At 41.4% G+C, this 15,317-nt stretch overlaps 1 protein-coding gene across 3 annotated transcripts in view; it reads right to left on the bottom strand.

Moving 5' to 3' along the window:
- LOC122562204 (zinc transporter ZIP11-like) overlaps nucleotides 1-12,611 on the bottom strand; it is a 717,305-nt gene extending 704,694 nt beyond the window's left edge. For 2 of the 3 annotated variants that reach the window (XM_043714885.1, XM_043714886.1), the window contains exons 1-2: nucleotides 12,402-12,611; nucleotides 1,398-1,436 (exon numbers count right to left, since the gene is read on the bottom strand). In XM_043714885.1, coding sequence (XP_043570820.1) covers nucleotides 1,398-1,436; nucleotides 12,402-12,509 — 147 coding nt within the window. In that variant the 5' untranslated portion in view covers nucleotides 12,510-12,611. The remainder of the gene's footprint in view (nucleotides 1-1,397; nucleotides 1,437-12,401) is intronic. The other variant, XM_043714887.1, reaches the window with a different exon arrangement.
- Nucleotides 12,612-15,317: the final 2,706 nt, after the last annotated feature.

Raw genomic sequence — 15,317 nt, 5'->3', positions numbered from 1 at the left:
AGGATAAATCGACAAAGTCTTTTCCCTGGGGTCAGGGAGTCCAGAACTAGAGAGCATAGGTTTCGGGTGAGAGGGGAAAGATATAAAACAGACCTAAGGGGCAACTTTTTCACACAGAGGGAGTCCAGAACTAGAGAGCATAGGTTTCGGGTGAGAGGGGAAAGATATAAAACAGACCTAAGGGGCAACTTTTTCACACAGAGGGTGGCAAGTGTATGGAATGAGCTGCCAGAGGGTGTGGTGGAGGCTGGTACAATTGTAACAATTAAGAGGCATTTGGATGAGTATATGAATAGGAAGGGTTTGGAGGGATATGGGCCGGGTGCTGGCAGGTGGGACTAGATTGGGTTGAGATATCTGGTCGGCATGGACAAGTTGGACCGAAGGGTCTGTTTCCATGCTGTACATCTCTATGACTCTATGATATCAGTGCGGTGCACAGTCATTTCATATTCAGAAGCAATGCACCGTTTTAAGGTTAAATACTCTGAAAAAGGGTCACTGGATTCAAAATGTTCACTCTGCTTTCAGTCAACCGATATTGCCAGATCTGCTGTGCTTCTCCAGCAATTCCTGTCTTTGTTTCATCATTTAATGGCTGATCGTGAAATAATCCTGCGCACTCTCAGTTCCATTCCCGATATAAAGCATTCCATACCTCGGTACCATCTGAAAGGTTCAATCACAAAGGCCTCAACAATAATCAACATAGTAATGAAAATGCTACACTGAATTTAAAACACAGAAACAGGTCTATGCTACAGTGTTTATGCTCCATCTAAGCCTGCTCCCACTCTAATTTTTTGTATTCCTATCAAGCTATCGCTCTCTCCCTTTGTATATATGGGGTAAAGTTCAGGGAGATCACTCTACATCTGCCTATGCTCTACATAACCTGATACTCCCAGTTTGACGTCTTCAGTCTCTGAAGTGAAGATATGTTTGCATTTTTCAGCCAAGACATCCATCACCTTGATGAGCACAGAAATATAAGATTCCCTGTTCCCACACTCTTCAAGCATATTTATAAAACAAATTAATTTCATTGAATTTTAATTAATTTATATCAGCATGTGCTCTCACTTCCTGTCAACCCAGTCTGTCTTTCTCCCTGATTAAAGCTGACACCTTCCCTGTCAGGTTGGTAGTGCAGCTGGTAGTAGATTGCATCTTATCCTGACTTGTAGGGATGAACATTTCAGCAATCGTTCTCTTCAAAAGAATGATTCTTTGGCATATTCTCATTCCCCCTCTTTATCTTGTCCTAACAAAATTTCTTTCAAACAATAAAGGGTGTAGCAATAGATTGTTACTCATGCAAAATTTTCGTTCAGTCAAGAGGGTTTTTCACATCACTTTTTTCAAAGATGAGGTTGAATATTTATTTATGCACTCACCCCAGCAGCAAAACCAAGACTTCCATCCAGTATTTGTTTCTGTGAGACAGAGATGAGAATGTCATTAAAACACTTGCACCAACAAGAAATAAAGAATTTATTGAATGCCATTGATATCCTTCAGACTTCCTTGGCTTTAGTGCCAAGCAACTACGCTTGAGATGCTGTCAGGTAGCCAAACACATCACCCCTACCCTCCTCGAGCTTATCTCTCCACCCTTCAGGCTCTCTGCCTTTATTCCTGATGAAGAGCTTTTGCCCGAAACATCGATTTTACTGCTCCTTGGATGCTGCCTGAACTGCTGTGCTCTTCCAGCACCACTAATCCAGAATCTGGTTTCCAGCATCTGCAGTCATTGTTTTTACCCAAACACAATAACGAAATTTGCACATTCCAAGATTTCATAAATAGCATTGAGATGAATGACAACTTCATCTGCTTTGGTCATGCATTTTGCTCAAATCAATGTTATTGTCTTAAAACCATCAAAACTCACAAAGTTCCACATTACAGCCTTGAAATCCAGCACTCGTAGGAAGTGAATACTTGCTAATAACAATGTCTGTGGCACTTGGTATGGAAGAATTTGCTCCAAAAAAGCTTAGCTTTTGAACAAAAAATCATTAATTTGCTCTCCACAAAAAGTTTTCCAAAAACACATCTTTCTTTCATTGTCTAATAATAATGTTTGGATCACTAGAACACAGCAGTCAATAGAAGCAAACATAATTGTTTGTTTGCACAATAACAAACTGTAATAGGATGCAGCCTTGGTCATCCTTCAGAGTGAAGAGGGCACTCCCTCAGACCTTAGACAATGGAAGCTGTGAGGGTAAAAGAAGGATCCTACATGTCCTTAATGCAATGTTCAGCAGTATGCCATTCTGAAGATGAGTACAATGTAGTCAAATAAGATAACAAACAAAAAGCAGTCATGGCCAACTTGTGCAAGTCTGTTCTGGAAGAAAATCTGACATATTTGGATTACAGATAAATGGTAAATGCAGTAATTTTTTCATGCTATAAAGTTAAATATTTTGTTTTAAGATGAGTTTGGTTAGAAGCATTATATCAACAAATGGATTTCACAAAAGCACTCTCTAAACCAGTAATGTTGTGAAAACCATGCCAATTTTCCACAAAGCTTCAAAACCAGACAAGGTTCAGATCATTAAAGAAAAGAATTTCAAAAAGGGCATTTTAATAAGCAATGTTAAGACACTCATTTTTTAAAAAAAAATCAAATGCCTCAATGATTCACGAACATGCACTTGTGTGGTAGACACCACTGAAATGGGGAAAAAATAAAATTATAAAGTCTCCCCAAAACAGGGCTGTCTCCTTCAATCAATATCAATAAAAGAAAGTCCAGATAATGTGATCACTTATTTCACAGTTTGTTATGGGCCTTGGAGTTTGGTACAAACTGGCTGCACATTTCCCCACATTCCAACAGTGGCTACATTTCTAAAAATACACAATTGGGCGCAAATAAAAACTTTGAAAGATCACGAAAAGGTGTTATTGAAATGCAAGCTATTTCTTCAATAATCAATATTTTACTGAATGTTATTTCCATTCAATTAATCTTTTATCAATCTTTTAGACTTGTATCAAATTGCAGTGCAGTGACTTTAAAAGTATTTTGCCCTTGCTCAGATTCCTCTAATAGGGAAGGTCCATATGCTTCACCTTTATTTATTGTGCACAGTTCAGAAACAAAATGTCTTATTATGGAGGCTCTGAAATAAGAAAGTTAACCTATTTTTAAAACCAATAAGATGAATAAGTTAGAACATAGAACATTACAGCGCAGTACAGGCCCTTCGGCCCTCGATGTTGCGCCACCCTGTCATACTAATCTGAAGCCCATCCCACCTACACTATTCCATGTACGTCCATATGCCTGTCCAATGACAACTTAAATGCACTTAAACTTGGCAAATCTACTACCGTTGCAGGCAAAGCATTCCATACCCTTATTACTCTCTGAGTAAAGAAGATACATTGCTTTCTTAATACATTTGTTCATGACAGATGGGCATTGCTTGCTGAGCCGGCATGTATTGCCCATCCCGAATTGTCCTTGAAAAGGTGGTAGTCAGTTGCCTTCTTAAACTGCTGCAAATCTACTTTGTGTAGGTAGACCCACAATGCCATGAGGGAGGGAGTTCCGGGATTCTGACCCAGTGACAGTGGGAACGACAATATATTTCCAACTCAAATATTGAGTGGCGTGGAGGGGAACTTGCAAGTGGTGGTGGTATTATGTATCTACTACCCTTGATTGTAGTGGTCACGGATTTGGAAGGTGCTATCTAAAAAGCAGACAGATTGGATGTCTGCAGAAGTGATGCCAATCAAGCAGGATGCTTTGTCCTGGATACTGTCAAGCATCTAGGGCAGTACAGTGGCTCAGTGGTTAGATTGCTGCCTCACAGGGACCTGGGTTCGATTCCAGCCTTGGGTGACTGTCTGTGTGGAGTTTGCACATTCTCCCCGTGTAAACATGGGTTTCCTTCAGGTGCTCCCATTTCGTCTGATGGTCCAAAGATGTGCAGATTAGGTGGATTGGCCAATTAAGTTGCTTTATAGTGTCCAGCAATGTGTAGCCTAGGTGGATCAGCCATGGTCCGGCCTGCTTTTGTAGCTATTGTATCTATACGGCTGGCCTAGTTCAGTTTCCAGTCAATTGTCAAAACTGCAGGAAATTGATAGTGGGAGAATTCAATAATGATAACACCATTAAATATCATGGGGGTAAGAGTCTGATTCTGTTTTACAGAGTCATTGAGTCATACAGCTCTTGGAGACAGTCATTGCCTAGCATTGGTGTGGCATGAATGTTACTTGCCAGTTCTCAGCACAGACTCGGATATTGTCCAGGTCGTACTGTGTTCGGAGGTGAACTGCTTCACTATCTGAGGAGTTGCAAATGACGCTGAACAGCATGCAATTAATCAAAGGTTTAACCAGTTCTAAGGCTTAGCCAGTCAGAGCTAATTCAATATTTATACCTTCTGATTTTGGTCCAAGTTAATAAAGAAGAGCTGTTCCCCTATCTCCAAGATAAAGTATGAAAGCCAATGGTAACAAGCCTACACCAAAGAACTGCAATAAATTTAAATCTGGTTTCTTTGAGGAATGAGGTTCAGGAAAAATAACTGCATTACCTTGGATTAGGTAGAAAAATTAAAACTAAAGTGGAGGAATGGAAAGGATAATAACCACCTGAACACACAGTACAAATGAGTAAGAGCACAAGTGGCCTTTTCAGCTCCTCAAGTCTACCCAACATTCAAGGCTGTGGCCCCCAGCTCCACATTTCCACCTGTCCCCATTAATCACTTACACTTTGTTAGTCAAATAAACCAAACTGAGGAGTTTTAACATGGGTTAACAAAGAACAGTACAGCACAGGAACAGGCCCTTCAGTCCACCAAGACTGTACTGACAAGTGATGCCTTTCCACACTAAAAGCCATTTGCCTCTACGCAGTCTACTCTATTCCCTGCCTTTTCATGTGTCTGTCAAGATGCGTCTTAAACATTGCTATTGCATCCACCTCTATCACCTCCTCTGGCAGTGCATTCCAGGCACTTTCCACCCTCCCTGTGAAAAACTTCCCTCTCATCTCCTTTAAACTTTCCTCCTTTTACCATAAACCTATGTCCCCTAATAACTGACATTTCTACCCTGCAGAAAGACGCTGACTATCCATTCTTTCTGTGCCTCTTGGAATTTTGTAAATTTCTATCAGGAAAACTGCATCAAAACAACTTGCTTTCATCGTGTCGTCTGCACTATAAAAAGGCCCAAGAGCACTGCGTAGAAATGGAACTCAAGCAAAAAGCACTGAGGTGAATTAAAGGAGGATGTTATTCTGGGAATGTATAGCTTAGTGAAGCAAGGCCTTGAAAGCAGAGAACTGAAGAATCAAAGAGATTAAGGAAAGAAATTCCAGTGCTTAGGGCTGAGGCAGATGACAATGCACTGTTAAGGGTGAGGCAAATGTAGTCAGAGATTACAGTAAAATTCACTACCACTGGAAATCAGCAACGTATACCAGCTGAGAAATATGGTCATTTCCCTTTTCTTTTCAGCAATCCAAGCTCTAAATACAAGTTACAGTATTCAAATTTGTGTAATCTTTTTCTTGTTTCTGTACTTATTGGCTATATTACTGTTATTAGGACTGGTATCCATGAACAGCAGAACAAGAAAAATCGGTTATCAAATGACTGATTAAGTCTCAGTGGGTTTCATCCACAATCCCTTGTCAGATTAAATTCATGTCATCAATGATCAACTTCAAACAGCTACAATGCATAGTTAAAAGTATCAAAGGACAGAGTTATACTGTGTAATTGATCTTTCTTCTATGTTTAAATCTACACTTTTTCAATATTTGTCTTACATTGCACGTACGTATTTAAAAATGCCAATTTGTTCATTTTGAATTATGCTTATGCTCCAAGCTACACAAAGACAATGGAATCAGACATGTTACAAACTATACTTGGATTTCTGTTTCTATATCTCTGGCAAGAGCATTTACGTCAACTCAAGTATAATTACTCTTTAGTAAATAGTGCAAAATTCAAAATACCAAGGGCCAAACCCCAGCAAGTATCAGCAGCATTTAGGAAAAATATTGGAAACTTGAAGATTGGACAAGTGTCGAGGGTGTTGGTTGAGGAGAAGTAAACCATAACCGGAATCAATTAAAAACTAACTTTCAAGCAGAAAATAGATTTCAGTACATCTTCAAGTCAGTTCTTAGCCTTGGATGTTTAAAATGTTTCCATTTTGCATGGAGTTCTTTGGTTACTTTTAATGCTAACAGCAGTTGACATCACATTCCATGTCCTTTCAAAACTAATGTCCGATTAATGTCTGCCAATAAGTCTCCGTGAAAACAGTAGGAAAATTACTGGGTCAGCCCTTGAATTAAGCTAAGGTTCCTCAGTGCCTCAACTCTATACAAGGTCATACATCACATGACACCAGGTCATAGTCCAACAGGTTTATGTGAAATCAAAAGCTTTCGGAGCGCTGCCCATTCGTTAGGTACCTTCGTTCTTCAAGCTTGCGAAAGCTCTCTGAAAGCTTGTGATTTCAAATAAGCCTGTCGGACTGTAACCTGGTGTCATATGACTTCTGACTTTGTCTCTCCCAGTCCAACACCTGGCATCTCCACATCAACTCAATACAGAAGTCTTTGCTTCCTCCTTCCATGACAGAAAAGAAACTGCAATTTCAATTTCACTTGTAAAAGCTCCAGTTGTCATAGCATCCACAGCTAATTGGGGATAGCATTTCAGATCACTGCCACCTTATGTCTCCTTCCTAATTTCCCTCCCAAAATGCCTCCTTCCAATGTTAAGTAGATTTCTCCACCACAGGCGACATTGTAAATCCAGAGAAAACTAAGAAACAAAGTTTTTACATTTAGACACCTTGAAGAGATCGCTCTAGAACTTCAATACTGAAACGAATAGAAACTAAATTTACACATCCTGTCCTCATAATTTAACCGTCTAACACCTTGTATGAATACAGTGAATTTATAATGCACCCCATTCCTTGGCCAATGTAGCCTTCTGTGAGATATACTGCCTAAAACTGAACACAGTCTTCTGGAACTTAACAAAGCTCTTACGCAATTAAAAGATTAACTTCTTCATCTTTACATTCTACACTGCGTGAGGTAACTTTTTTATCTGCTTTTTGTTGCTGACTATAAATGATTATTATCTATTAATGATTTAAAGTACTTGGACTCCCAAATCTCTTTGCTCCTCTGAAATTTCTAGTTTCTCTCATTTAGAAAATATGTTGATTTATCTTTCTTGGGACCAGAGTGATTGATCTTATAGCTTACACACATTTAACTTTGATGACCATAATCTTGCTCACTCACTCAAGATCTACGTCCCCTTGCAACTTTACCACTCACATCTGCACTAAATTCATAATGTGTAATCCATTACTGGGACATTCTATGCTTGTGAAAATTACAATGTGTCTTTTCGTGTATTACAGGGATTAAATAACTAGCGGGGGACACATCATTTTGTACTACACGAAGATTAAAGTACAAGAACTACTCTTAAAAAGGAACACGCTTGAGGCAGTGATCTAATCTCGAGTTTGGAAACATTGGCGTAAGCTGCTGGTATTCTGCAGTGCAATGGCACAAAGCTCCGAGTGGATTTAGAATAATGATGGAAGTGGATCATTATTACCAACAAATTAAATCAGTTTACTTATCTAAACACTACTAGCTACATTTGGGAAATCTGGCATCTTAACTTGCAGGGGACCTTATAGAACTGACTCATCAAGGAAGCAACTGTTCCCTTCATCCTGTCATCAGGCAAAAGACAAAACGCACTGGACCAAATATTCGCTAGGGTAGCAATCATTTTTGGAATGCTGCTCCATTCCAACCTTTCACATCTCAAACATGCTTCATCCTCACAGAGTCCAACTTATACAGTCATAGAGATGTACAGCATGGAAACAGACCCTTCGGTCCATACCAAACGCCTTCTTCACTATCCTATCTACCTGCGACTCCACTTACAAGGAGCTATGAAACTGCACTCCAAGGTCTCTTTGTTCAGCAACACTCCCGAGGACCTTACCATCATTTATGTAAATGACAAAAAGTAGAGGACCCAGCACCAATCCTTGTGGCACTCCACTGGTCACAGGCCTCCAGTCTGAAAAACAACCCTCTACCACCACCCTCTGTCTTCTACCTTTGAGCCAGTTCTGTATCCAAATGGCTAGTTCTCCAGAAATGTGGAGCACAGTATCCCCTTGGGAATTCCACTGGAGCATTGTGGTGCCTGCAACTAAAGTCAAGAGTTCATAGAGGCCTGCAGCTCAGAAAAAGGCCTTTGGCCCTTCAAGTCTATGCTGATCAAAAACCACCTTCTAACTAATCTCCTCATTTTCCAGCACTTAGCTCCCAGCCTTGCATGCTTTGGCATCACGGGTGTACCTCTTGACACGCCTTAAATGATTTGCAGTTTCCTGCTTCTATCACTTTTCCAGCCAGTGAGTTCCAGATACCTACCAACCTCTGGGTGAAAAAAAACGGCATCACCATTAAACGTCCATTCCCTTAAATCTACGTGCCCAGGTCATTGATCTCTCCATCCAAGAGGAAATGTGGGCGGCACAGTGGCACAATGGTTAGCACTGCTGCCTCAGAGCGCCAGAGACCCGGGTTCAATTCCCGCCTCAGGCGAATGACTGTGTGGAGTTTGCACATTCTCCCCGTGTCTGTGGGGTTTCCTCTAGGTGCTCCGGTTTCCTCCCATAGTCCAAAAATGTGCAGATTAGGTGAATTGGCCATGCTAAATTGCCTGTAGTGTTAGGGGAAGGGGTAAATGTAGGGGAATGGGTCTGGGTGGTTTGCGCTTCAGCGGGTCGATGCGGACTTGTTGGGCCTGTTTCCACACTCTAAGTAAATGTTTCTTCCTGTCTACCCTACCCATGCCCCTCAGTTTTTTACAATTCAATCATGTGCCCCCCTCAGTCTCCTCTTCTCCAAGGAAATTCTCACAGTGGGCAGTGCATCAAGACCCCTGTGGGGGGGCCCTGACACTCATTTTGGAATGTTTGTCTGTGTGCTAACAACCTGGAGACCAGGAGATCTGGGCTGTTATTCTTGAACCGTGGAATAGCTACAGTACAAAATTAAGCCATTCAGCCTGTCCTGCTTGTGCCAGCTCTCAGCAAATGGAATTCAGCTTGGCCTATCCCTGCCTCTGTCTTTCTTTCCAGTAGCTCTGTCAAATTCAATGCAGATAACTACCCAATTTCCTTCTGAAAGCCATGATTTAATCTGCCTCCTCTATACACTCAGATGCTCCAGATCATAACTACTCACTGCGTAAACACCCTTACCCTTGCATCGTCCTTAGTACTTTGCCATTCCCCATCAGGGTCTTGACCCTTTCATCAACAGAACTGGTGTTTCACCTACAAGGGTGGAAGTCATTATTTTATAGATGCCATCAAACTGCATGTAACTGGATATACATCTCTCTAATGCATCATGAAAATCAGTAAGAACTATATCATGGATCATTAAGGTCCAGCCTTGTCTTTTCCATCCATCTCAAGTACATGACTATCATCCTGCTCTCTGTCTTTAAAAACCTGGATAATCTCCTAAACAGGCCAATTAGCTGCCTTCAGTACCATGTCTAACACTCTCTGAAGAGAGGGCTCTTATGGCATATTCTTAATGTCCTTCCTCTGGGCAATTGTCTCACCTGCTCCAGTTGGGTACCAGAACTTGTAAAAAAAAACTTCTCTGAAGTAGAACTTTACAAAATGTCTTTTTCAAGTCCATATAAATTACACTTCTAAATGTTTCACTATTTTTGTGACTATATTTCCTCAAAAAACCCAATTATTTCCCTATATACATTTACGGTCTCTACAGTCTGGTCAAATTTCTCCATGGCCTTATCCAATTGCTGCTGAAATCTTCATCTGCGTCTTTGTCACCTCCAGAATCGACTATTTCAATGTTCTCCTGAGCAACTATTATCTTCCCTAAACATGATTCCATGCAAATCTCTCGGATAGATCCTAACCCACACAAACTCCTACTACTCTATTATCCTTCTGCCTGTTAACTAACGCTGCATCCCAATCAACTAACACCCACAAATTTTTAATTTTCAACCTTATATCCCTCAAGGTCTTGTCCCTCCCTATCTCACATATTAGCCATTGAGCACATGAGAATCTTTATTCAGCCCATTCTCTTGCCTCTTACATATTCCCAATCCCCTCTATCTTCAGCTTCAAGAAAGATACTTGTTTACTAATTCATTCATTGGATGTCACCAGCGTCAGCTAAGCCAGCATTTCACTCATCTGAAGAATGACGTTCCAGGTCATTTCAGTGGAGAGTAAAGAGTCAACCACATTGTCTGGATCTGGAGTCCCAGATCAGGTAAGAGAAAGGAACACTTGCATTTACATTGCACCTTTAAAAGATCTCACAGTGCTTTACAGCCAATGAAATATTTCTGAAGTTTAGACACTTATAATTGGCAGCAAATTTGCAAATAGCAACCTGACAAAAACTGCAAAGTGACACTGATTATTCATCTGTTTTTGTGCTGTTAACTAAGGGATAAGTATCAGCCCCAAGACATCATTCCCCTCTTCTTCATCGAAATAGTGACATGGGATCTATTACTTCCACCTGGCAGTGAAGACAGGGTTTAACGTCTCAGGTAAAATGTGGCTCCCATAATACTGTAGTACTCCTTCGGGTAACCTGCCTTTATGAGTTCAAATCCTTGAACGAAACTTGAAATTCACACCCATCTGACTCAAAGGCTAAGGGCTATCAGTTAAGCCAGCTGATATTCATGTGGACTGCATATATCCTTCCCAAAAGATGTTAAGAAGTAAATGGGCTTTTATGACAATCCCATTGTTTCATTGTCAATATTACTGATATGAGCACTTTGTTTCAGAATTTTTTAACAAAATTTGAATTTTCCAGTTGCCATAATGAGACTTGAACACATCTCCACATCATTCATCCAAACTGTGGATTACTAACTTAACACCACATTCATAATGCTACTGTTCCCCACGTATTCTCAGTTACATAGACCCTTTCGTAACCCTGGGGCACCCCAAGAATTGCACAGCTAATGAAGAAATGTTTAAATGTGGTAACTGTTGTAATGGCAGAAAATGCAGCTGACACTTTGCCTCCAAAAAAGTGACACAAGCAGGAATATAAGAAAATTTAAATTAAGCAATTCCAGTGGCCCTAATCTAATCCCTAAATCTCTTTGCCTTATTACCTCTTCTACAGCTTTTCTGACCACCCCCACTCCGCTCCAAGTTTTTATTCCTTCCATTTAGCATCTACTTTGTGGCATCAATTTTTGTTTTACCTCATTTCCATTCAGCCTCTTGGACTGTGATTCACATTAAAAGATATGCACATCATTGTTAGTGTGAATATCTCTGAGAGAGTCAATAAAATGTGGAGCTGGAAAAAAGCACTCCAGGTCAAGCAGCATCAGAGGAGCAGAGGAGTCGATGTTTCAGGTCAGAACCTTTCATCAGGACTGGGACTGAATGTCTCTAACATGCAGCAGAGGTAGTTCCTTGCATTACCCTAGCTATGGGCCTGTCAATATTATGACCTCTCCTAGCTTGCAGTCATAACCACATAGAAAGAGACCCTTCAGCTCACGGAGTCCATGCTGGCTCTATATGGAGCAATCCAGTTACTCTCTTTCTGCACTCCACTCACCCACAGCTCTGCAAGTTTATTTCCCTCAAGGGCTCATCCAACTTCCTTTTGAAATTACTGATCATTTCAACTTCCACTCCCTCACAGGCAGTTTCCAAATCATGCCCACTCATTGGAATCTACCCTTCACAGTGAGCCTTCTAAAAGGAAATCTCCACAAAAAAATAACAAGAAAAGTTATGAATTTGAAAGTCAATGGCCTGGAGATACATTTGTGCCAGAATGACGGTAAGATATCAGTTTCCAGGAAGGGTTGGGCTGTCAATGTGGCATTGCAAAATACTTTAATACTGCCATGACACAATACAAAAGGTTATAGGGAAAGATAGAGATATAATTCATTCAAAGGTATTAATTATACTCCATATTGTATGAAGGACATCTTATACACTGGCAATGATCCTTTATGAGCATTTCATATTGTGGAAGTTATTTTCATTGATTTGCCAAGTTGGATTATTACATTGCTGTATGTTCCCAAACTGAAGGCTCCACGTCATGATAATAAACACTATCCTAGAGGAAATAACTGGGCTTTCTAAAGGTCGTGCCCGCCTTTGATTTAGGATGTTACTTTCAGTAATCAATTTAAATTCATGATGAAGCCAACCAGTTATACAGGGACTAGCCTGGCCGGGGGTCTGAGCTCACGGATGCCTTCAATGTCAGGTCCCGACTTCATACCGACCTGGCCGTGCGAGAAGATGAAAACCAGAGCAGCCCCGGCGGCCGTGAGCCCCCAGGTGAAGAATGTGCCCAGGAGGCTCTGCAGAACCGGGCTCCAGCCCTCGATCATGGTCCTCTCTCTGTGTGTCACTAACGCTCCCCGCTGCACAGCCAGGGCTTCCTTCTCACTTCCTCATCCTGCTGCCCACGTGTCTCCCAAACACGTCTGCCCCGCCCCTGGCACGCTGAGTGGCTGTCCTGCCTCCGCTACCGCCCAATTGGAGGGCGCGGCTGGAGTTCTCCGCGTGCCGACTGGCCGATCTGTCTGTCCATCATACAATCGCCCCGCCTCTCACAATGTATCCAATGTCCAGCTGCTTTTGCAGCAGCTCCCCAGTGGAAGTCAGAATGTGGGTACCTTCGTTCCGTGTGTGTATGTAACTCTAAAAACAAAACAATGCGTTATTATTTTCTCTTAAAAATGTATTGTTTCCAAGTGCCACTCTGGCTGGGTGAATCCATCTTGCAGACAAAGAAACTACCGTAAATGCTGCTGCAAGCGTTGGCTTTACTGACGCTGATATAGGTTCTCTGTTACACCGTGCTGTCATTTTTATGAGTACATTCTGTGATCTGTTTTATGCATTTTGGAAGCCAGCAAATATTTTTCAAACGTGAAATGTTTTTAGTGTTTCCTACCATGAAAACAGATCAAATATTTATTCTGATTGAAATGCTACATGTAAAGAAAAAGTACAATTGTGTACATAATAATTGATTCATATGGAATTTACACCACAAAAGATAAAGTAAGTAATCTCGTTCTTGGTTGCATTATTTATTAAATTGCGGATTTGTTTTCTGAGTGCCCTTGAGTGCACATGATTTAATAAATTGTGACTTGTTCTGAGTATAGCTCCATGACATTTTGCCAACTGTATATAAACAATTAACAGTAATATTCTGAATTCATAAGCTTTCCAGCTGGATTTGCTCCAATGCTTTGGCAAAATTGCTTATCGGTGAACTGCCTAGAGGTGTTCCAAAACTGTAGAAATTACACAACTCGTTTTAATCCCCTGTCCCCAGAAACGTCTCATTTTCTCTCATATCCATCTTCATATCCAAAGAAAATAAAGATCGAAGGAACAGTGCAAACAACAACTAGCATTCATAAAATGCCTTTATTGAACATGACTGACCCATGGTGATTCACAGAAGTGTAATCATATGAAAAAAAGGATGCTGAGCCAAAAACATGCAGATAAGAGGAAGGAGGTGTGGTATAGTGTTGAGATTGGGAAAGGTATTGCAGAATTTAGGGCCAAAATAGTTGAAGGTATGGCTAAACATGGTGAAGTGAAAGGAGAGTGAAATGCATAAAATGCCAGATTTGGAAGAGTGAAGGGTTCTCAGTGGGTTGTGGCACTAGAGTCCATTATGGAGACAAGGAAGACAGGATACTGGAGAACAGGATAAAAGCAGCAGACGTTTACTGACCAGAGAATGGAACGTTCACCAAGAGCACAGACATTGAACCCAGCAATGACGGCTATGGATAGGAGTTCCAACAACAATTAGATTGAAGAAGGAATGGAAGTGGGTAATGTTACTCAGGGGGAGTAAGGTTACTGGCAAGGATATTTGCCTCCTCACTCTCCACGGGAGTCGTACTGGAGGATTGGAAGGAGGTGAATGTTGGTCCACTTTTCAAGAAGGGTAATAGGGAAATCCCTGGCAATTACAGACCAGTCAGTCTCCCGTCTGTGGTCAGCAAAGTTGTGGAAAGAATTCTGAGGGATAGGATTTATGACTATTTGGCAAAGCAGAGTCTGATTAAAGGCAGTCAACATGGCTTAGTGAGGGGCAGGTCATGCCTCACAAATCTTATTGCGTTCTTTGAGGAGGTGTCAAGACAGGTCGACGACAGTTGAGCAATGGATGTGGTGTAAATGGATTTCAGCAAGGCATTTGATAGGGTTCCCCCTGGTAGGCTCATTCATAAAGTCAAGAAGTGTGGAATACAGAGAGATTTGGCTATCTGGATTCAGAACTGGCTGGCTGACAGAAGGCAAAGAGTGGTTGTAGATGGAAAGTATTCTGCCTTGAAGACAGTGTTGATTGGGCTCTGTTCTTGGGCCTCTGCTCTTTGTAGTTTTTATAAATGACTTTGGTGAGGAGGTTGAGGGGTGGGTTAGTAAATTTGCAGAAGACACAGAGGTTGGAGGTGTCGTTGAGAGTATAGAGGGCTACTGCAGGCTGCAACGCAACATAGACAGGATGCAGAGCTGGGCTGAGAAATGGCAGATGGAGTTCAACCTGGTTAAATGCGAAGTGATGCATTTTGGAAGGTCGAACTCGAATGCTGAATATAGGATTAAAGACAGGATTCTTGGCAGTGTGGAGGAACAGTGGGATCTGGGTGTGCAAGTATATAGATCCCTCAAAGTTGCCACCCAAGTGGATAGGGTTGTTAAGTAAGCATTTGGTGTTTTGGCTTTCATTAACAGGAATATCGAGTTTAAGAGCCGCGAGGTTTTGCTGCAGCTCTACAAGTCCCTGGTGAGACCACACTTGGAATATTGTGTCCAGTTCAGGTCGCCCTACTATATGAAAGATACAGAGGCTTTGGAGAGGGTTCAAAGAAGGTTTAACAGGATGCTGCCTGGACTGGAGGGCTTGCCTTATGAAGAAAGGTTGAATAAGCTCTGACTTTTCTCTCTGGAGAGAAGGAGGAAGAGAGGAGACCTGATCGAGGTGTACAAAATAATGAGAGGAATAGATAGAGTCAATAGCCAGGGCAGGATTGACTGGTACGAGAAGTCATAGTTTGAAGGTATTAGGAGGAAGGTATAGAACATAGAACATAGAAGAATACAGCACAGTACAGGCCCTTCGGCCCTCGATGTTGCGCCGATCCAAGCCCACCTAACCTACA

Source organism: Chiloscyllium plagiosum, chromosome 24, assembly GCF_004010195.1.
Source record: "Chiloscyllium plagiosum isolate BGI_BamShark_2017 chromosome 24, ASM401019v2, whole genome shotgun sequence".
Classification (NCBI taxonomy): Eukaryota; Metazoa; Chordata; class Chondrichthyes; order Orectolobiformes; family Hemiscylliidae; genus Chiloscyllium; species Chiloscyllium plagiosum.
Note: the sequence above shows the minus strand (reverse complement) of the source record. Positions and strands in the feature narration are given on the sequence as shown.